Below are 20,606 nucleotides of genomic sequence, written 5' to 3'. Positions count from 1 at the left end.
GGTGAGGGACACGTCAGACGATGCAGCACGCTTGCGGAGCGAGCACATGTGAATGAAGGTACGTCGCTTAGGATCTTTGATTCAACCATCCGAATCTATTTGCAGGTCTATACGCCATCTAACCTACATCTATTCTAGCCAGACTCTGGTTTTTCTTTAAGAACTTCGCCCGTTTTCGAATTCGGTGCGTCAGCCTCCGACTCGATGTGCCCTGCTTCCAGTCGAGGGCTGGAGCTAGTTGCAGCTTCGCTCGACTGCTTTTTGGTAGGCGTCTGCTTGATGAAGCATGCGGCCATGATCATCAAACCTGCAATCCCAGTGTAAAAACCCCACATGATATGCAATGCTTTCACATATTCCTTTTTATCCGTTGTTTGCCCTCCTCCGTGGATCGTTGTTAAGGTGCCACTGCCAACCGATCGTTGGATCAATACGGTTCCAATAACAATCGAGATGGATGTGAAGAGACTGCGAAGAAAGTTGTATGCCGACATGGCGGCAGCCATATCCTTGTGATGCAGGTGACTCTGCAACGCAATCATCGGACTCTGGAAGAGTACACCTGCTCCACTGCCTGCGAGTATCTGAAAGATGATGATCTTCGGCCAGTTTGTGTCGGTACCGAGACTGATAAACAAGCCATTTCCCAATGTCATGAGAACTGTTCCAGCAATTATAACGATGAGAAAATGTCCTGTTTTTCGTGTAACCAAACCCCCAATCAACGTCAGAAACGACAGCGGAAGAATCAACGCGAAAAGAGTGATGCCTGAAATAATTGGTTTGAAGCCCAGAATTACTTGGAAGTATAGGGGCAGGAAGAAGTCGTACGAGATGAAGATGAAGGCGTGGAGGCAGGAGACTGTGAAAGAGGCGATGTTGGTCGTCTTTTGGAAGATTCGAATCGGAATGACGGGGTTCTTCGCAAATTTGGCTTCCCACACCATGAACAAGGCGAGAATGAGAAGCCCAAACACAATTAGGCAGATGACCTTAGCCGAACCCCACGGGGCGAGGCCGCCGGAGCCAGCCTCAAGACCATAGAGGAAGCAAATTGTCCCCCCGATGATCAAGGCGAAGCCCGTCCAGTCCAATGCACGTAGTCCTTCAAGGATTGGCTCCTTTCGAATGTCGACGTTGAGGGCGAAGAACAGAACGATTAGGGCGACACCGTCAAAAGGAAGATTAATATAGACTAGACTCAAGTCAAATTCTGGACGCGGAACAAGGGTAAGGAGAAGTCGACTTACAGCACCATCTCCAATTTACAGCTTGCGTAAAGACGCCGCCCAAAACAGGGCCCACGGCGCTTGCAATACCGAACACAATACCAGTAAGACCGTAGTACTTGGCTCGGTCCGCCAGACTGAAGAGGTCCCCGATAATGATCGTGACAAGTACAAGGGAGCCACCACCACCAAGCCCTTGCACCACTCTTCCGGCAATAAGTACAGTGCTGGAATTCGCTAGTGCGCAAATAAGACTTCCTATCATGAAGATTGTTGTAGTAGTCATGATGGTTGCCTTGCGGCCGAAAATGTCAGACAGCTTGGCCCAGACTGGCGTCGACGCCGTGGTGGCGAGGGTGTAACCGCTTCCAATCCACGCGTATTCCTGGGCGGTGACATGTAATTGTTCGGCGATGGTTGGAAGCGCGGTCGCAATGATGGTAATGTCGAGAGCTCCAAGGAAGAGAGTCAGACACAGAGATAACATCACCAGACGACGATGCCATGTCTTCATCTGTGGAGGCTTGTATGACATGCCGGTCTGGACGGGCTCGAGGGCGAGGCTGGCCCCGGAGGAGTCCTCATCGTGGATGCTGGCGACAGGATCAGGGCTTGCTGAGTCTTTCTCCACCGACTGGGTCTTTGGGAGGCTTGACATAATCTTGTCGGTCTTGAAGAGAATTCGCACCTAGAATACAAATCTCAAAAGTTGTAGAAAAGAAAATGCTTGGTCGTGTTCATCTTTCATGAGATCACTTTCACGAACAATATGTACAGGGATGTCAGGCTCGGTTCGGTTCGGTTCGGCTGGTAGCATGGCACGATTTCTTAGTCAGTACGGATGGCCTCTTTGAGGGCAACTTAATTTTGCCTAACACCTAGCAGGTCCAAAACCTTGATATAGAAGGTCCTCAGTCAAGTGGTTGAGTATCAGCCTTTTTCTTGCGGCAAAAACCTTGGTTTAGCGTGTCAGGATCGAATGGCCGAGGTGTGACTTACATCGCTCAACGTGACACCCAAGTATCTCGCCTACCCTAGACAAGACCACAGAATAGACACGATAGTCACACAGTTCACTGCAGCTACATACCATTCTCAAATGCAGCACGCAATAAGTTAATAAAATAAATAAATAATTGATAGCTTAAATACCTGGTCAAAGGCGAGAGTCTCTAGTAGAAGTGATCTGCATTGCTCTCCACGGCGCCTTATACGCACCGAGGTAAAGCCCAAGCGTCACGAATCAACTCTGCCGCTAGTAATAAGAGGCAGAAAGATCAACTCTCCCAGCGTTGAAAAAAGAATTTGCTGTTAGAGTAATCTTAGGTCTCGCTCTCCCAGGAGGCCATTTACTGAACAGTTTTATATTACTCTTGCTTTAGAATCCCTATTTTATATTCTGAATCTTGCTATTCTCGCTTAACCAGCCTCTATATAATAATAGAAATAGATTTAAGGAGGCTTTAGTGTAGCTGAATAATAACTTAGTATATGTTAGTGTTTTTTTAATATTGCTAAATTTTATTTATTGTGTATATAAATATTAAAATTAAACTGTGCTGCAGTTAGTCAACTGAGAGGCAGCAAGAAGTCAGCAAGATTACGCGCAACTACACTCAGCCAGTGCCAATTGTATAAGAGAATCTCCATATCTGTTTACAAGACTAGTACGCCTCGTTTTCAACTACCTAAGCACGGACACTATGACGAGGGCTTACAGCAGTCAAACACGCAATCGACTTCCGCAGGAAATGCGGGTGTAATGGCTGTCAGAATAAACCTTCTTCTATCCTCAATTGGAACAGCCTCCTTTGGCCTAGACTATTGTCCTTTTCCCTGTGCCGTAGCGCATCTCAACTCAGCCTGGTAGACCCATTAGCCGCAGTCATTTGTCTGATACTATTTTATAAATAGCCTTACAGGATAAGTAAACTACAGGCGTCGCTCTAAGGTCGCTATGGGCGTTATGACAGGCAGCAGAAGGCTATGTAATTGACCTTTTAACGTGCTCTAGAGCTAAAATTTGCTTCAGATTTCAGAAGTTTCATTCAGGCTTGTGATGATCTTTTAAGTAGGGTTCGCTGTCATGTGTTCACAAAGTCTCCCGTATGCCAGCGGAAATGGTGATGTGACAACGTGTTGATCCGAAGGCCCAATGTCTAAATAAATTTGGGTCCCTTGCGTGGCCTCAAAGACAAATTCGGCTTGTGGCTAAGGTGCTGTCCAAGGCTCTTGGGATGCGCGGAAAAAGCTGACCTCCCAGGCTGCATTTATGCAACATGAATCATCTTTGCTCCAACGCTGCCCTGCAAGAAAGCTGGCGGTGAATCATTTCAGCCTGAAGGCAGTGGTGCCTAATTTTCAGGGCTTGCGAGTGCAGTATTGGGCTGCGAGCGTCATATATGACTGTGCCTCAGTTTGCCTAACATGTCCAGCCTTTCCTCTTGCCAGCTCACACAACATGCAGACAGACGATTAGCATTGGCTCTTCCATGGCATGTGATACATGACAGGAAGGAGCAGGGCCATCCTGTGGGAAAGGCGGTCGCACGTACCAATTTCTTTGTGTCTGATATAGGTGATAACTTTTATGGGTATGAAATACAGTAGGTAGGTAGGTACCCTTCAATACCTACCTACATACCTACCTACATACCTACCTACCCACCTCCAGCTCACATCCTGCAGCCCGCGTCGGCACTGTAAATTCTTCGAGGCAGAATTAGACGGTCGCCACACCGCGCGGGCTCACGAGCTGGCGGAACTATTCGTCCCCACGAAAACTACCAGTACCGCCGCATACGCTGCTGTGCTCGCTGTGACATCCTTGTGGTCTTTCAGCGACGAAGCCATGACAAGGCCAAAGAAGGTGACGGAAAATGTTGTGACGAGGAGCGAGGTGAGCGATGAGTTCACGAGCACCATCACCCACATGGGTCCGATCAGGAAGACGCCGCCTATCGCAGCAGCGAGCAGACGCCTCTGAAAGTCATTCAACTGAGCCATCCGTTCATTCTCGTTGCGCGTGCCGCATATGGTGGAGAATTCCTCGCGCTTCTCCCAAACGTGTTGCGATGCGACCCGCCTTAGTTTCTCACTCTGGAGGCCGTTTCTCGACGATGCCATGCTAGTCAGGACGTAGTCGTCGACCGTGTACTCTCCGGTGACTAGGAAGGGATCCCTCGGTCGCTGGCTGCACTCGGTCATGTAGTCGTGGTCTTTGAGTGCCTGGGCTGGACCGTGGTGTTTCGGGGTTACCATGGTGGTCGAGATAGATAGAGTGGAGATGAGATGTACGCGACTCACTGTACTCTTTTAACCTCGTCTCCCATTCTGGGGCGTTGGTTCCATCGCAGCGCATTTGGATGACGTCTTTGGTGAGCTCACACTGGAGCTGTCGGATTCGCATTCTTTGCAGCTCGGCAAAGCTGATTCTCAATCTCCTCCTGTTCTGGCCGACCCGAGACTGGTCAGGGCCTCCATTCTGCTGACTGGTTTTGGATGAACCGTTGCGAAGGGCAAGCAGACCCTGGCAAAGACTCGTCCATGAGGCGGAAAGGTTACTCAGGTTTGGCTCATCGAGCTCCTCAATCAGGTTCGGAGCGTGGTGGTTGATGACCCATTCGGTGATGTTGTCGTCGTTCAACTGGATTGGCGCATCCGCATCGACGAAGGAACCGGCGGCAGCAATGGAGGAGGGCGGCCGTGTTGAGCCTCCGCTCTCCAAATCGTCGACAGGCATTAAATCTCGGCCTCACTGACAGCACAAGAGGCGATGCTGGCGATGGGTCGTGGGAATGGCCCCTACAAAGTTTTTGGGTGGGCGAGTCGCTAAGTATGTACTGTACGGTCCCATTCGTCCTATCGGGAGCCGTAGTGATCCGTTAGCCAAACCAGAAGGTGGTGGGGTGATGAGGCAGTGCATTCTTCTGCAGGTCTCCGTTTTGTGTGTGGTCAGCCAGCAAAGATGGCGTGGCTACGTGGCTGAGTTATTTCTTTCTCTTTCGTATTTTCTAGGGCTATACTTAAGGGCTTGGAGCCTTTGCGTATCCGTCTATCCCATGTCATAAGCAATCGGCGATATACACATAAACGCACACATACGCGGACATCTAAGCGCACTATTTTGACCATCATGTATCGTCACTATTTTATTTTTGACCGAAGTTTAAGCGATATTACAATACTGACTCGTTTTTTAGCGCTTGCAACATGTCAGAAGTCGTGAAAAACCGGATCCAAGTCTTCCTCGAGTTCGACCCTAGCCCTCGGGTCCAGCTCAAGTTTGAGGAGTCGACGCAGGCTGAAGCATACTTTAAGATGATTCAGAGGAGTGCAAAAGCTGGGGTTTCCGATATCTCAGGTCGTGACGTGTACATGACACTTCCTCCAACGATGAGGAAGCTGGAGGCGCGGCCATCCCTTGGCGGCTTCTCCTTCATTTTCAACGATGCAGAAGCGGCTGGTACATGGACGGATGCCCTTTGGGTTTGCGTTTCTAAAACCGGTCTCAAAACTTTGTGCATCAAACGTGATTGGACACCCCGGGGGCTCAACAGGGCCCTAGGGGTGGAGGGTGGCGCTGGTGACGACGAGAAGGGCGGTCCCAAGGTGGTTGGCTCGGCGAAGCCAAGTCGGCACTGACAGAGCTTCTTCAACTCATTCTACATCTTTAATAGGAGCTACTGGCAGAGCAGCCCCCAGTACTATCTTCCTCCAGGCCATCAACGACGAGTACGACCATTTCTGACTGGCGGGGAAAGCTTGGGAATAAAGTAGACAATGTTATTATCATTTAGCGATACATTTGTCGGACACACTTAAAACCCATATTATTCCGAGATATTGAAATCAAATGAGCAACAGGCAATATCACAGTACACTAGGAGAGATAATACGGAGGAAGAGTGGGAAAGACAAGCGAAACAGCAACTGGAAACTAACCAAGCTAGCGTCGTCGAACTGAACCAAAGAATCTAGCAAATACTCGACAAAGCGACTTAGCCCATTTAGAGATTGATATGCCTCGTTTTGTTTTGATGGGACTCGATCTGGCAAGCCTATCTGATTCTGTAGGGCCTAGATCGGCGAGGCCATCCTGGTTTGCCACTGACGTGATTGTGTCGGCCTGATTTGTTCGGCCAGCAGCAATGGACAGGTTTTCCTTCTTGGAATTAACACCAGACATCGAGCTCTGTGACTTCGTCGTGGAGTAGGCTGGATCGCTTTCGAATTTCTTCTTGATTTTCGCGAACTTTTCGCGGGCCTCCGCCGACGTCGCTCTCGGCTTAGGGTCGACGATAAGAAGCCTGTTTGCGATGAAGTCCAACACGTCGACAAAAAGGTCGCTGCATCTCTCGTGTTGGACAAGCATTTCGATTTGCTGAGAAACGGGCATGTGAGTACCACTGGTCCTACAATGGGCAGGAGGGCTTTGGTGAAAGGGATTGGGGGGCTTTACAAACCTCTGTGACAGCCTTGTTCACAACGACAGGGTTCTCCGAGACCGCTCCTCTAAAGTTGAAGAATGTGTCCTCTGAGAGAAAATTACCCCCTAGCAGATGCTTTGGAGAGTCTTCCATGCGCCGCCGTTCGGAAAATTTGTCGACCCCGTGCCAACCTTCAACATACCACGTAATGAACTGCAGTAGAACGCAACCCAGAGACCAGAGGTCGTATGACGGCGAGATGAATTTACCAAATTCACATTCCGGTGCCCGGTAAGTGTCACTTCTTCCAGTCTTGCTGGCTCTGACAAGGGATTTCGACAGGTTGCTGTGGAAGTCGGTGAGGCCAAAGTCGGAGATCTTGAGAACACCTGTTGGGTGGTCAGGGTTTCCATGGTGAGTTCCGTCAAAGAACCAAAGGATATTCTCGGGTTTGATATCACCGTGCCGTCCGAAGTCTTTGTCAGAGGGACTCTTGTCGCTGGTTTCGTGTATCATATGCAACCCCTCGGCAATGCCTAGCATCTCGCGGGATACCCAACCTGCCAGTTCACGTCCGCGCTTGGGGATGTCGGCGTCGGGAAACTTGTGCTTCCAGAACTGGCCAAGATTCGCGTCAGCCCACGGAAAGATCATGTGAAACTGGTTGCCGAACTCGAATGTAAACAGGAGTCTAATCAAGCGCTCCCCGTGGTCTGTGTCAAAGAAGCGCTTTAGGTTGTTGACTTCGTTGTTGACTGCGGCTTCACTCGTCGAGTCGTATTTCTTCTGAATAACCTTGACTGCGTAGAAGGCCTTTTCGCACCCACCCTGAGGAGAAGAAACCTTGAGATGAAAGAGCGTGTCAATCATGGAGCTTCTAAGTGCTATGGTGTTTGACGACACGCAATCAAAAGATATCATACGAAAAGAAAAGAATAGACTAACCTTTCCATGACCACATCTTCGATGTGCGGAATGGATGCCGACCTTACGAACAATAGAGAAGCCACCATGAAATTCGAGATTCAATTGCAACTCAGCGTCGCTGTCGTCACAGTCACTGACCTGACGAATAGAATTTACGTCGTCCCCATACTCATCATCCTTCTTCCCGGGTCCCCCAACAAATGGGAGGATGGTTGAAGTGTGCTGGAGTCTCAAGTGCTCAAACTCGGGCGAGATGTCGCAGCCTAAGACAAAGTGAGGGACCACTAATTGCCACTGGTATCGGAAGAAGGAATCCTGTTCCCAACTTTCCCAGTCCTCGAAGCTCTTGATTGCCCTAGTTTCCACAGCCGGGCATCTGTCCTGGTCTAATGGGTGATATGATAGACTGCGCGCCGGAGTTCTTTCTTGTTGGAATGGGAGGTGCTCATCCATAATACATTCGTCAATGAGCTTGAAAATTGCCTGGCTCTTTCTCATCATGGAGAGGATAGCCAAGAGCTTTCGTCTGTGCGGGAAAATGTTCGAGAGTATTTGTTCGTTGTCCTCGCCGATGTCGAGCTCACGTTGGACACTCTCATGGTTGATGGCCATATCGATCTTGTCTTCAGGGAGAAACCTGCCAGAGTTTGAGGCCCACGTGCAATCCTCCATTAAGTGTTGGATCTCGTAGTTAAGCGCCCTTGACCGCTGAGTAGATGCTGTACTTGGGTGCCTGGCTGAAATACTGCCTCCCAGAGAGCTCTTGGCGGAGTGCGGCTCCTTAGACCAGACGGACCGCGCTCGCGATGCTAACGACTCTGGAGACTCTGGGTCTCCTTGATCTGAGCCATTCCCTGGCGATTGGCCAGTTTGTGGGACATGTAATCGTTGGTCATCTTGGCTTCCATTGACAGTGACATCTGTCCATAATTTCGACATCTTTGGTTTGGCACCAACGATGGACTAAGACGCGCGGAGTGTCAGCATATCTTCCGCCGGTTCGAGATGTTACGACTCAGATGTAAGACATACTGCCATTTCCTCCGAGCCACTATTAGCGAAGATATGTGGCGCTGGCTTGGAGTGCTGTGTCAATAATTCGGCCATAATTCATGAAGAAGACCCCGGTGTTGAATGCTGAAGAGGAATATGGATATACTGCCTAGTGGGAGGTAGGTAAGCCAGCTAGACCGTTGCTGCCCTAGCGGTTACGACAGTGACATGGGCCGCCTACTTATGCTCCGCCTTTTCCCAAGTTCCCACTCTGGAAGAGCCGCATTTTTTCCCTCATTCTTACAAGTCGGAACTACTGGTTTCCGCTCTACCACTTGACCCGCTCAGACTCATCATGTTAAGATGTCAGCCTCAGTGGCGCCCCCCATACCGACCCTATCTCACCGGTCTGTTCTTCCCTCCCCGTCGTTGATCCTAGGGAGGAAAGACCTCCTTTCCTGGAAAGAAGCTAAAGGTTGAAAGATCTGTCGTCAGTGTGACGTTTCGTACCAGTCGTTGTGGACTATGGTATAGGTCTGCGTGTGTAGGTAGCTGGGCATGGCTTGCAGATGGAGGGCGATTCCTCATTCAGTCCAAGTCCAGATTTCACAATACCCTCGTGGGAGTATAGCCAAGAGCTGACAATAAGCTTACACAATACACCAATTTGCAATTTGCAATTCGGGGTTCCTAAAAGAGGAAGTGTGTGTGTGGAGAGCAGCGAAGTGTGGCGTCCTCAACACCAACTCGCGACCGGCAAGAGCAGAAAGTTGCCTCCGACTCAATAGATAGTGGTGATTCGATTGCGTAATGACTCTAAAAGACTCATGAGAGCTATAGACATAACGGCACAATCTTCGGCCGGCTCGGCTCTACATATTCGATAAGCCGGAACTGGGAACCCTTGCGGGATTCCTGGTACCGACTCCCGCCGTCTCAGCCTCCAACATCTTTTATTCACTGCACCCATTCCGAGACGCGTCACTCTCTATACCCTTCGTAGACACTCCTTTTGGGGGTGGAGCTCAGCTCATCAGTCATCTGACCCTCCAACTTCACACCAACTTGCCGAAGATCCTAGTCTGCCCCAGCAACCCAGAGATGGGTTAATACTATTCAGACTCCCGTTTCTGTTACTACCCAATCACTGCTTCTCTAAGCGCAAACTCTGGGCTTGAAAATTATCCACCCTAGTGTTGTAGTGGTGGACACGGGTGTTCGGCTTTTGGACTTGACGGTATAGCACCATGTGACATAGCAGGGAGAGTGTGATCACGCTATCAGTTCATTGAGTACTCATGGCCGGATGAGACCTTACTGTGCCGGTGACTTGGCCATATCTTCATTGTGTCGGTCCAATTAGTCGCCCCAAAAGACTCCGCCTCTTCTCACCACCTAGCTCGACGGCTGGGTTACTTGAAAAAGCATCCCACTCCCCTGGAAGACCCCGAGACGCTCCATTTTGAGCAAGGCTAGATAAGCATTTCTCATGTTCGCTTTCCTGAATTTTTTCTCTACTTTCCTCAGATGCTCTACCGTCCCAGCAGACCTTCAGTCAAGCAACATGTCTCCTCCCATTCCCCAAAACACCACTGGTACTACAGGCGAAGAGCCCGACAAAGCCGCCGCGGGACAAAAGAGCAGCGCTATCAAGGTTCTGAAACTACACACAAGATATGTTCCAAGCATCGAAGAGTTGGCGAAAGCTGTGCAGATGGCTGTCGGGGAAGGCACAGTTGAGATTGAGGCAAGAGTCATCTTTCACAGCCCGTTGTGCCCACAATGAACTGACTCAGGAACCCCCCCACGGAGTAGATGCGCCATAGTGTTTACATTATCAAGCTTTCCACGGAAATTGAGATGGTTCGTCTTGCCCCTTCCTCCTAGTGCCCGACGAAGAGACTCGGTGCGCTCAGTCGCGGAATTCCAACCTTTGCTAATCGACTGTGTCGTTACAGAAGGACCTTCTCGGAATTATTACTTCGCCCCGGAAATCCCAATCTTTTTCGAACCTACCTTTCCTAGGCGAGGAGGGAGATTTGTCACACGTGCAGATAACAAGTAGAGAAAGTTCGGGACTGTTGAAGAGGAGCAACACTTTCAGTCATATGCCGGCTGCGGAGACAACAAGCCCGGTCTCTACAGCCGCCGAGATCGGAAATCCGCTCGCAGCGAAGATACAGGGAGCGAGTGGGCTGGCCGGGTAATGCTTGAACCTGAAATGGCTTGTATGGCAGAGGATGCGACGCAAGGGGAGGGGGGAAGGATTGGGCAAGAGCGCCGATGATAGCTGAGCTGAGCAACCATAACATTGTCTAGGTAGGTAGGGGACATTGTCACCACAAGAAGCGGTGGTAAGCAAGGTTGGCCGATTAATGCCGCACACCACTCCCTCAGCCCTGGAATTTTGATTTGACGTGATTGGTAACTGCTGTGATGTCTGGCCCTGACTGCAGGTGATCTATGCAGCATCGACAAATGTGATACGGCTGTGTGTCTGGCAAATCTTACAGACTCACCAGTGTGGTAAGGCCACCAACAGGAGCACACCAATCTTCGTTGCATGACTCGTGTTCCGCCCAGATTGGCTTATGGCTGGGCAATGGTGCCATGTTTTGCAACATCCGAAGGCCCGGGGACTGATGAAGGTGGTCGCTGATAAAGGGAGACAGACTGGTTGGCAGTAAGCTGAGGCTCAAATATTGGTTTGAGCTGCGAATTGGCACTTCCCCGCACTGCGCCCTGCAGGGTGAGCTTGGCAGTTGTATTGCGGTAGGTATGAATAGCAGGGAATCGACCTGGTTGGCTCCAAGATCCCTAGACGTCTTATTATCTTTGCTAGGCCTCCTACTCAACTGTGAGCATCTTTCTGCTGTACTTTTCGCTCCACAGGTAGCAAATTATCCCTCATTCTTGTCAAAGGACTGACAAAAGAAGGCCAGCCACACATTTGTGTGCGAAAAGAAATTCGGAAAAAATGGATGCATCGAACACTCTTGAACTTCAGTTCGAGCAGATAGGCTTCGACAACCAGAAGGGCTTATGTTTCTGGACTTCCAGTCTCCTTGAGAATTTCATGACAAAGGAAAAGGTTGGGGAGATTTTACGCGGCGTCAACGGTGGTGAAGTCGAACAGCATCTTGCCAGCATCATGCCGGAGAAGGCAGACACTGGTAAGGAGTGCCTTAAGCTGTTCACAATTCTCCTTCTGTTCGATCACACTCAATGTATTGGAGAGTTTATCAAACAGGACCTCTGCGATACACATCTACCGCTGTTCAAGGGCAAGGAAGGTCGCCTCACCATCCCAACGAGCGGGGGAAAGACTGTGCGAGCTTGTTGCAGGAAATGGCGCTATCTTGAACACCTTTTCTACATCTACCAGTGGCGTCTACTCGTCCCTTTCTTTAGCTTCAATGAGAAAGGTGCGCCGAAACACTATCCATTGCATGTCGACACCATGCTGCCCTGGGCCCCGCTCGATGAGGCAGAGGTGTTTGAGAGGAAGGGAGGCTTTGGCACGGTCGAACGACGGAAAATGCACGACAACTGTCACGGTCTTGGCATGCGCCTAAGAGCTATCAAGGTAAATACACTCAACTCAAACAAATCATCTTCAATGATACGGACTGACATGTGAGGCTCGTCTCAAAAGACTTCCGCTCCTGAAAGCTACACATACTTCGCAGTCAAGAAACTTGACCAAGTACACTTCAAGCAGGAAAAACTCATGCTAGATCGGCTCGTCCGCAATGGCATCAAACACAACCATCTCATCTCGCTTCTGACGTCATACGACGTTGACAAGCGCGACTACTATCTTGTCTTTCCTTGGGCAGATTGCAACCTTGAAGAGTTCTTCAAGAACGAGTCTCAGATCACTAAGAACGGCAGCATTGACGCCGGTGTGATGCAATGGTTCTCCCACCAAGTTTTCGGCATCATACAAGCGTTGAGTGTTCTACATGACCCCAAACTCAATCCCACGCCAGACGCGGGTGAAGAGCCACCGATAGGATATGGGAGGCATGGAGATATCAAGCCAGAAAATATCCTATGCTTCACTCCTCGGGATGGCTCGAATGGTGGTAGTATTGAACGACGCACTCTAGTCATCAGCGACTTGGGCATTGGAGAATTTCATGGCACCGCGAGCCGATCCAACTTACCCAATCAGGGTATTCCTCACACTCCCGACTATCGTCCTCCAGAGTGCGATCTCGACGGAGGTACCGTTTCCAGATTGTGGGACATCTGGACCATTGGCTGTCTCTTCCTCGAGATGGTCTGCTGGTTGCTCGAGGGGCACGACTCACTGACGGAATTCGAGAAAAAGCGGTCCTCGTTCTTTTTGTACGGGGACCAATCTAAAGATAGGAAAGTGGCGACGTTTTTCGACATACAGGTGGAGGAAAACTCGGATCCGCATTCTGCAGAATACATTATCATGGTAAAGGACGCAGTCACGAAGGTACGGCCTCCAAATGAGGCACTTGCCTCCCATCAAGCCCGCTCGTCCCAGCCCTCTCCTGGCCCATTCTTCCTTTTCCTTGTCATCTAAACTCTAGTGTCACATGGGTGAACTAACTTCATTTGGATAAAGCGAATCAGCGACTTGCACGACTCTGAGTTATGTACAAAGTATATTCACGACCTCCTCATGCTGATACAGGTCGACATGCTTGTCGTCATGTCGCCGAAGCACACGAGACAGACATCTCAGATGCTGTGCAAAAGAATCTCCAAGATGCAACAAAAGGCCAAATGTGACAGGTCTTACCTCACGGCGAAGTGTCCCTGCAAAAAAGCCCATATAGGACCTCCGAACATCCGGGCAAAGCTCAGCAAGAACGCCACTGACACGATATCGAAGCTGAATCTACGACCAAGCTTCGCCACGTATACACCACGCTCTGCATCAAGATCTACTACGCATGAAACACGCCGGCCATCAACTCCAGTGCAAGTTTCCAATGAGCAGCTCAACAAGCTGCAGAGACATTGACGGGCGACGAATCGCGAATGAGTGTGCAAGGAGGTTTCTTTCGCGTCACGAACAATCGGCAGAGGAGGCGAACGCAGCCGAAAGGGGGTTTTCAATGAATGCAAGGTAGTTTCTGAATGTATCGAAAGGAATGTTGTCGTTTTGTATTAGTGACTTTGTACTTGGTCCGATGCACCGTGGGAGGCCTTCCATTTGGGTAATAGTTCTTCCAACCACTTAAGTCAAGTTACCCTCACGCTATTCACGTAGTCAACTGAGTCAATCCACGTGATAGAGCTATTTTGGTTAACGAGCCAATACCTACATCACACGTGTTCACACGGATTGCAAGCATACAGTACCCTTACAGAACGCGAAGCTAGTTCTTCATAATACGGCGACAAGTCATGCGTAATTCGAAAGGTTCGAAACACCGGCACTGCGGAGGAAAGAATAAGCCAATGTTATGTCAATATCCAAGCTCTTCATTCTCGATCAATGGCTGTTCATATTCTAGCCAGAATCAACCAGACTGTCAGGCCAGACAGAGGGAAGGGTTGTCTGAGAATTTTTCTGCCGTACTAACTATCCCAAAGCTCTGTCTGCGTGTCAAATCATGGCAGGCCATGCTGCATACGTGAGCTAAAAGTGCTACATTGCTGTCAGAGCTGCCCTAGAATCGGCAGGGTTGTAAGTCAACATAACCCTAATATATTAATCCATATTCTGCTTGAGAATATAAACTTACCTGAACATGATTTACTCACCGTGCAGGGTCTTCTAAGGCGATCTCGTTCTGGATGGCGATGTCTCAGACAGTGTGATAACTGGCTTCCTAGTCGATCTTCCTGCTAAACGTCGACATCTGAAATTCTACACCAAATTTAGTACGGCACATAAAATAGTGTCGTCAAATCATCTAGCCTATCGCAAAAGCTTCTTATCGAGTAAAGGTAATAGAAACTGTCAACTAAGTCTCGGGAACAGTATCAGTATTTTGTTGGTGGGAGAAACACCTAGTGCGGATAGGGCCTGCGACAGTGAGAGTCTGCGATACCTTACAGTTCGGGTTAAGAGGAGGTCCTGCAGCTAAGACTAGCTCAGGGATTTTAACAAGAAGGGAAAGTTAAGTATTTAATTAAGTATAGCAGAAGGTAATAAAATAGAAAAGATTAAGAAGAAAAAGATAAGAGCTGTTTTCGCTGGTTCACTCGGCATATAAGCCCAGTTTGCTTGACGAACCAGTAACCGGTCAACTTCCACTCAACGTCGGGGTTCTCAAGCTCAAAATGGAAATTACGGAGCAGTTGAGGGACGAGTTTAGACATCTCCATCAGCGATACATTCTTGCCCAGACACGACCTTGATCCGGCTCCGAACTGGAACGCGAGGGCAGCATTAGCAAAACCTTGACAAATACATTTGGTGGAAGGGCAACAAACCGCAAAAAAGTTTCTCTCCATCGCTTTAAGAGAGACTGCGTCATTGTACAGCCATCGTTCTGGAACAAAGTCGTTCGCATTCTCTCCATAGACAGCCTTGTCTCTGCCGATCACCCATGGATTCACACCAACAATGGTGCCCTGGGGTAAGAAAGTCCCGGCTAGCGTTGCACCGCCCTCAGGAACCACACGCTCAAGCATCTGACCACAAGAGGGATGGAGTCGCATCGCTTCTTTCATGCACGCATGGTAGTATGTCATCTTTGACACTTCAGTGAAGGTCACTGGGTTAGAAAATTCGCCCCTGCTATCCATGCCATCGATCTCTGCGAGGACCTTCTCGTAGCAAGTAGGGTTCCGACAAAGGTAATAGATGATCGCTCGCAAAGAGATGGCGGTAGTGTCGCTCCCAGCAAAACTGCCAAGGGCGTCAGTAAAACAAGGCTCTGGAAACCGCCAGGGGCTGTCTTGACGTACATGTTGGAAGCAGCATGGGCCAACAACTGGTTATCCGAGATCAAACTTTCACCGTCTTGCATAGTTTTGAACCGGGACAACATGTCTCGAATCTCTTTTGGCTTCTCGGAATTGTTATATCTGAGAAGTTGCTCTGCAGCAAATTTCACAATATATTGCGCCGTGTTTAACTTGGCTACAGCCTTGAATCGTGTGCCTATGGATTTGAATAGGCGGTTACCAAGCAAGAGATTATGCAACCAAGGAGCTTGGCCAACGACAGAATTATAAGCAAGCCGGCCCTCGATGGAATCGATAATATCGTCGACGTCAGTCTCCTTCTCCATGAATCCGAGTCGGTTGGAAAAGGTGATCGATGTGATTAGATCGAAGGCGTACCAATGGAGCCAGGCCCCCAAATCGATAGGTGCACCCTGCTTTTCCTGAAGCTTCCGCTCGAAAATCTCTGTGCAAGCATTGGCGGCGGGTTCAAGTTCGATCATGGAGCTCATCGAGTAGGCATTTGCAATCGGCCGTTTCATTGATTTGTGCATTGACTGGTCGCGGACGGAGAAGACTGTTGGAACTTTGGCTGTACCCGTATCTGCATCAAACAAAATATAGAAATTACTCTGCACAATCGATGAGTAGATGTTGCATTGGGTAGGAATTTCCGTGTCCGTACCTTGTAGAACTTCGAGGTAATGCTATAAATCTGGCTGATGCACTGCGAGTCTGCAATCGAAACGTGATTCGGACCAACCCTCACCATCGGTCCATAGGTTTTGTGATACTCGGCATGCTTGAGAAACTGGTGACCGCCGAAAGCTGTTACAACGCGGGGTAGCGACGAGATACTTGCTAGAAAGGGCCCTGGGAGGTTCCTCAGGCCTCGACGGTATCTGGTTTGAAGAAGTATGCCACTGAGACCTAGGAAGAGAGCAAGAAGAATTTGCCAGTACGCTCGGGACAGTACATCGATCAGAGAGTGGATACATAGGGATACCTGGCAGTAAGCTGACCAGCCTCGAGCGTGGAACGAATTCTGGACATAATCGAAGTAGTCTGCCGTACGCATGATTCTGGGCTTGCAGTGCAAGGACAACAATTAAATGTAGGAGAAAAATTTGGAAGAATGGAATAGTTCAAACAATCTGTGAATTTAAGATAGCATTTCTATTATACTTGATCAGTCGTGCCGAACACCGGGACACCCGGAGTTCTCAGGGTAAAATCGTCCCTATTGGCCTACGCGGCAGCCAAACCGCTGCATGACCTTCCTGTGACGTTGATCTTCAATTGAAGGAACTCGACTGGAAGTATGGCACTCATAAAGGCGGGGTAAATCCGGGGTTTGAAGAATTTCCGGGATGGCTGCCGATGCCGAGACCTGTTCTTAGCTCGTGATGTCCGGGTTTCGGGGATCCATCGGTTCGCCGGGTCGTTTGGCACAGCACAGTGCATATTTGGATCCAAAATTAACGGAAGATCGGCTAACTTGATATAGATTGAGAAAAACTTGGCGATTAATATTTACTAAAGTAGACAACCAATACGCGCGACTACCCCTGCTTTGTGTTCGTACCTGGGGCTGCAATTCTACCGGTCTACACCCGTTGCCTTGACATATAGCGGGGATGTAGCCAAGTTTACTGCAGCAACGCTGACTTTGCAGAGTTAGGAGAAGGGATCTTAAATTATCGGGACAAAGCTCTTTTGGAATGAGTTCGTCAAGATTGCAGAGGAAGTCCGCGGTATGCCTCATCCTGAGGAGGGCATTGAGCTACGCTAACCCAGGCTGCAGGGATCAAATTCAACGGTTCGTATAATTCTGTTGATCTCTTGAAATCTGGCGGGATTTCTGAGCTTCCTGGCCATTGATATGCATACGAACACATGCCCAAGGAGACTCTTCAGAAGATGCTTGCAAATTTCGAACTCCTTTTCGAAATTTCGACGAAGGCCAGTTTGGCCTGAAGCCGGAAGTATCCCTGCATGATATCTTCCCGAACATTCAGACGAGATCTGCGAGAGAGATGGTAGAGATGTGCTGGAAGAACTAGACGTCAGGCCTCGAAAAATGCCGCAGAGAGCGCATGGCGCCCACAGATAGTCAGTTTACGCACAATAATTTGATTATATGAAACACGATCAAAATTTATACAACTGTGAACGCACGGGAGTCAGGAAGGAGGAGTAGTGTGACATTTCGAGTGAGTAGGCCAATACTTCTATCATATCATATCGTGCCACATCTTATTCTGTTGGGATAGTGGTTCGTCGAGGTGTGTGAGCGGATACAAGGATGGCTGGAATGCACGAGGGACTGCAAAGCGTTTATATCCATCAGGATTTTGCCTTTTCCAAGATCTAGCTTTTCCAGTAGATCTAGCTTTTCCAAGATCTAGCTTTTCCAGCAGATCTAGCTTTTTCAAGATACAGCTGTTACCTGCAGCTTATAAAGGTATTGGGAAAGGTAACCAGTTGGACTAGAAACCTTAGTCTGTCTGAGTGTATTGTTGATCTTTGAATGGACTGGGTATATAGTCTGTATTGCTGATACTATTGTTAGTATTTTCTTTTTCACTGTTGAGCTTCTAGTCCCCCCTCTGGGTATGTGTGTACTAGGGCACCCTAACCTCTTGATATCATATCGTGCCATGTGCTTTGTATTAGCACAGAGTATTGTCAGAAAATATCGACATGTAAGTACACACGTGCTTGAACACGTACGACAGGTAGTCGAGATTCAATGCCCAGGAATCCAAAGAAAAAATATACCTCAAATCTTTCGTCAATGGCACTGCGCTCTGAGCTAGATGAAATATTACATAAAAGAATCGTTCGCCTCTGGGAGCCGAACAAGCCCTAAAATTCTCCCTCAAGATTCTTCCCGTTTTATTGGGTGTTGAACATTATCTTGCTCCAAAAACCATGACCGGAGCTGCACAAAATGGACTAGAAATTGCGCCGCAGCCCGACTCTTGTTATCTCCGGCTGTTGCATGGAGCTTTTCAAGGAGGCTGTCCAGATAGTAGCCGACCTTCAATCCGTCCTTGTCGATGGCCTTCCCAAGATTCGTGCTTAGTGCCACGACAGAGACATATATCCTGATGAGCATGACGACCGCATATCCAACTCTCGCAAAGGTGAATACTGGAAGACAGCGGATGTTGTCAAGTTCCATGGCAAGGAAAGTTGTTAAGGCGCCCTCAATAGCGGTCAGGCAGGCAGATAGAGAGTTGATTTGGGTTGTTGTGAGGTAAGATTGCTGGGTCAGTATTCCGTCCTTCAGACTCTCGAGATCGAACGGGGTTTTCATTTCCTCCTTCATCCCTGCACGGAGTAAAATATCGTGCATTCGAAGTGTGATTACGTGTAATGAGAGCACTAAGGTTGCTGATTGCGAGTAAGCATGATATTCTGACGTATCCCAGCAAGGTGCGACCTACGTTGTCTCACTTCTTCGCGGATCGCGTTGGTATATTCTTCCAAGAGATGTTCGAAAGCTCGCAGAGTATACTGCGACCGCGTATCGCTGATGTTCGGCGTCATTATTGCATCGTCCATTGGGAATGGTACTACAATATCCTCCGCGACGTGATGCGTCCAAACAAGATGGCACAGATACTTATCCGTCGGCGCAGCATCGAATGAGTTCTTGAGGATGTTGAAACATTCAGCTGTAAACGGTGTCCACTGAATCAAATTTGGTCGATGAAGTGTCATAGAAGAACTCGTTGCTAAGAAATAGCACGTTAACCACGCTCTCCTGGACTCTATGGTCTTTGGATCCGGTGGGACAGTTCGTCGGAAGGAGTCAGCTCGGAATCCGAAGGGTGATGGTGCCACAGGTCTTGCAACAGCCGGCTCTCTCCCCAACCCAATATCGATAGCCATCGTTGTACCAATGTGCACGAGTTGGTAGAAGTCCATTTCTTCAAACATCTGAGGTAACCAGTACCATATTACCGCCAGTTGGAGAGCCTGGACTATCTCTAAGCTCTTCTCTCCTTCGATGATCGTTTTCCGAGCAAGTTCACGTCGTAATTCCTCGACTAACTGCCGTTGAAGGTTTGGGATCTCCGAGGAACTAGCGGTCATGATGGCGAGAAAGAGAAGGGGCTTCGTCTTCCGCAGTTCAGCAGCTGATACTGTGGATGGTAAGATAACGGCAGGTAGATGCTGTATCATCTTGTTGTTGTATCGCGCGAATAATTCTGTTGCAGTCTCCATGGGGAGGAGACCACGATCAATGATATCTGCGACATTGTTCCTCGGTTGAATTGGTGGTAACACCAGCTCCGGGTACTTGATGTTTCCCCCGAATGCACGAGAATCTCGACATACGCATGCCGCGGCAGTCTCCGATCTCGCCGTGTCTGAGTCTTCTGAACTACTGGCAGAGCAAGACTTCTCCACTGCCAGCATTGCATTATTGGACTCTTGAGTGCGTAGAGTGTCTCTCAAGGCAACAATCTTCAACTCCATTGCCTCTACTCGATTGCGAATTTTCTTCTGTCTGCCCTTTAAAGATGCTGCTGCGGTACAATCCTGGCCTGACTTTCGACATCGCTTGCATGGCCCTGCCATAATATTGGGGTCCGGTTCGCATCGGAGTTTGGATATTCGACAGGCTCCGCATGCCCTCCGTCGCTTGGGGTTATTGGGTTCGTGTGTCAGTTCGTGTGTCAGTTCGTGTGCCAATTCGCGTTGTGGGATGTTTCCGCCGCGGGTTTCGTCTGCAGAACTCGTCGAAGCTCTTGCATCGGAGGCATGGCCGTCTGAAGTCCATCCTGTGAAGTTTGCGATCGCATGTGGACGACTAGAATTCATAGATGACGTCTCGCATTGTGAGGTTGAATCGACGGTAGTATGAATGTCCTGCATTCTCTGTCAATGTGTGGAGGTGATTCTGCTGATGCAATAATTGTGGCTGACGAGGAAGGGTGGAATCTCGCGGATAACTTAGCCGCCGACAACACCGATTTGCATGTGGAGACGACAGGTGATGGATGCATGATCTGATCAGTGATGTAAGTAGCCTAATACAGTAATTCCTCTGGTGGGACCAATGATCAACGCACCAGGTTGAGGGTGGCATCCTGTTCTCTTGGATGAGGTTGCGCTATTTCCCCCCCCAAGT

At 49.1% G+C, this 20,606-nt stretch overlaps 7 protein-coding genes across 7 annotated transcripts; 2 read left to right on the top strand and 5 right to left on the bottom strand.

Annotated features, from left to right (window-relative positions):
- Positions 1-134: 134 nt before the first annotated feature.
- BGZ61DRAFT_494389 (major facilitator superfamily domain-containing protein) lies at positions 135-1,887 on the bottom strand (the record flags this gene model as incomplete). The annotated part of the gene is made up of 3 exons (XM_046250760.1): positions 135-1,195; positions 1,251-1,822; positions 1,865-1,887. 3 exons carry the CDS (start codon positions 1,885-1,887, stop codon positions 135-137), a joined length of 1,656 nt encoding a protein of 551 aa, XP_046103658.1.
- A 1,955-nt stretch (positions 1,888-3,842) lies between these two features.
- Positions 3,843-5,171, bottom strand: BGZ61DRAFT_40521 (uncharacterized protein). Its single transcript, XM_046243135.1, has 2 exons — positions 4,536-5,171; positions 3,843-4,462 (listed from the first exon to the last, which is right to left on the bottom strand). Exons 1-2 carry the CDS (start codon positions 4,969-4,971, stop codon positions 3,978-3,980), a joined length of 921 nt encoding a protein of 306 aa, XP_046103657.1. The 5' UTR covers positions 4,972-5,171; the 3' UTR covers positions 3,843-3,977.
- A 68-nt stretch (positions 5,172-5,239) lies between these two features.
- On the top strand, positions 5,240-6,107 carry BGZ61DRAFT_588876 (uncharacterized protein). The gene is made up of 3 exons (XM_046256551.1): positions 5,240-5,366; positions 5,432-5,832; positions 5,909-6,107. Exons 2-3 carry the CDS (start codon positions 5,442-5,444, stop codon positions 5,977-5,979), a joined length of 462 nt encoding a protein of 153 aa, XP_046103656.1. The 5' UTR covers positions 5,240-5,366; positions 5,432-5,441; the 3' UTR covers positions 5,980-6,107.
- Positions 6,108-6,643: 536 nt separating this feature from the next.
- On the bottom strand, positions 6,644-8,524 carry BGZ61DRAFT_546396 (kinase-like domain-containing protein; the record flags this gene model as incomplete). The annotated part of the gene is made up of 3 exons (XM_046255329.1): positions 6,644-7,501; positions 7,604-7,693; positions 7,784-8,524. 3 exons carry the CDS (start codon positions 8,522-8,524, stop codon positions 6,644-6,646), a joined length of 1,689 nt encoding a protein of 562 aa, XP_046103655.1.
- A 3,031-nt stretch (positions 8,525-11,555) lies between these two features.
- On the top strand, positions 11,556-13,892 carry BGZ61DRAFT_588874 (kinase-like domain-containing protein; the record flags this gene model as incomplete). Its single annotated transcript, XM_046256550.1, has 3 exons — positions 11,556-12,164; positions 12,234-13,049; positions 13,182-13,892. 3 exons carry the CDS (start codon positions 11,556-11,558, stop codon positions 13,581-13,583), a joined length of 1,827 nt encoding a protein of 608 aa, XP_046103654.1. The 3' UTR covers positions 13,584-13,892.
- An 842-nt stretch (positions 13,893-14,734) lies between these two features.
- BGZ61DRAFT_352952 (putative P450 monooxygenase) lies at positions 14,735-16,538 on the bottom strand (the record flags this gene model as incomplete). Its single annotated transcript, XM_046240466.1, has 4 exons — positions 14,735-14,941; positions 15,005-15,422; positions 15,482-16,092; positions 16,146-16,538. The coding sequence occupies 4 exons, from the start codon at positions 16,536-16,538 to the stop codon at positions 14,735-14,737; spliced, it is 1,629 nt and encodes a 542-aa protein (XP_046103653.1).
- Positions 16,539-18,341: 1,803 nt separating this feature from the next.
- Positions 18,342-20,296, bottom strand: BGZ61DRAFT_353518 (uncharacterized protein; the record flags this gene model as incomplete). Its single annotated transcript, XM_046240530.1, has 2 exons — positions 18,342-18,859; positions 18,913-20,296. 2 exons carry the CDS (start codon positions 20,294-20,296, stop codon positions 18,342-18,344), a joined length of 1,902 nt encoding a protein of 633 aa, XP_046103652.1.
- Positions 20,297-20,606: the final 310 nt, after the last annotated feature.

This window comes from Ilyonectria robusta (assembly GCF_021365365.1).
Source record: "Ilyonectria robusta strain PMI_751 chromosome Unknown BGZ61scaffold_11, whole genome shotgun sequence".
Taxonomy (NCBI): Eukaryota; Fungi; Ascomycota; class Sordariomycetes; order Hypocreales; family Nectriaceae; genus Ilyonectria; species Ilyonectria robusta.
Note: the sequence above shows the minus strand (reverse complement) of the source record. Positions and strands in the feature narration are given on the sequence as shown.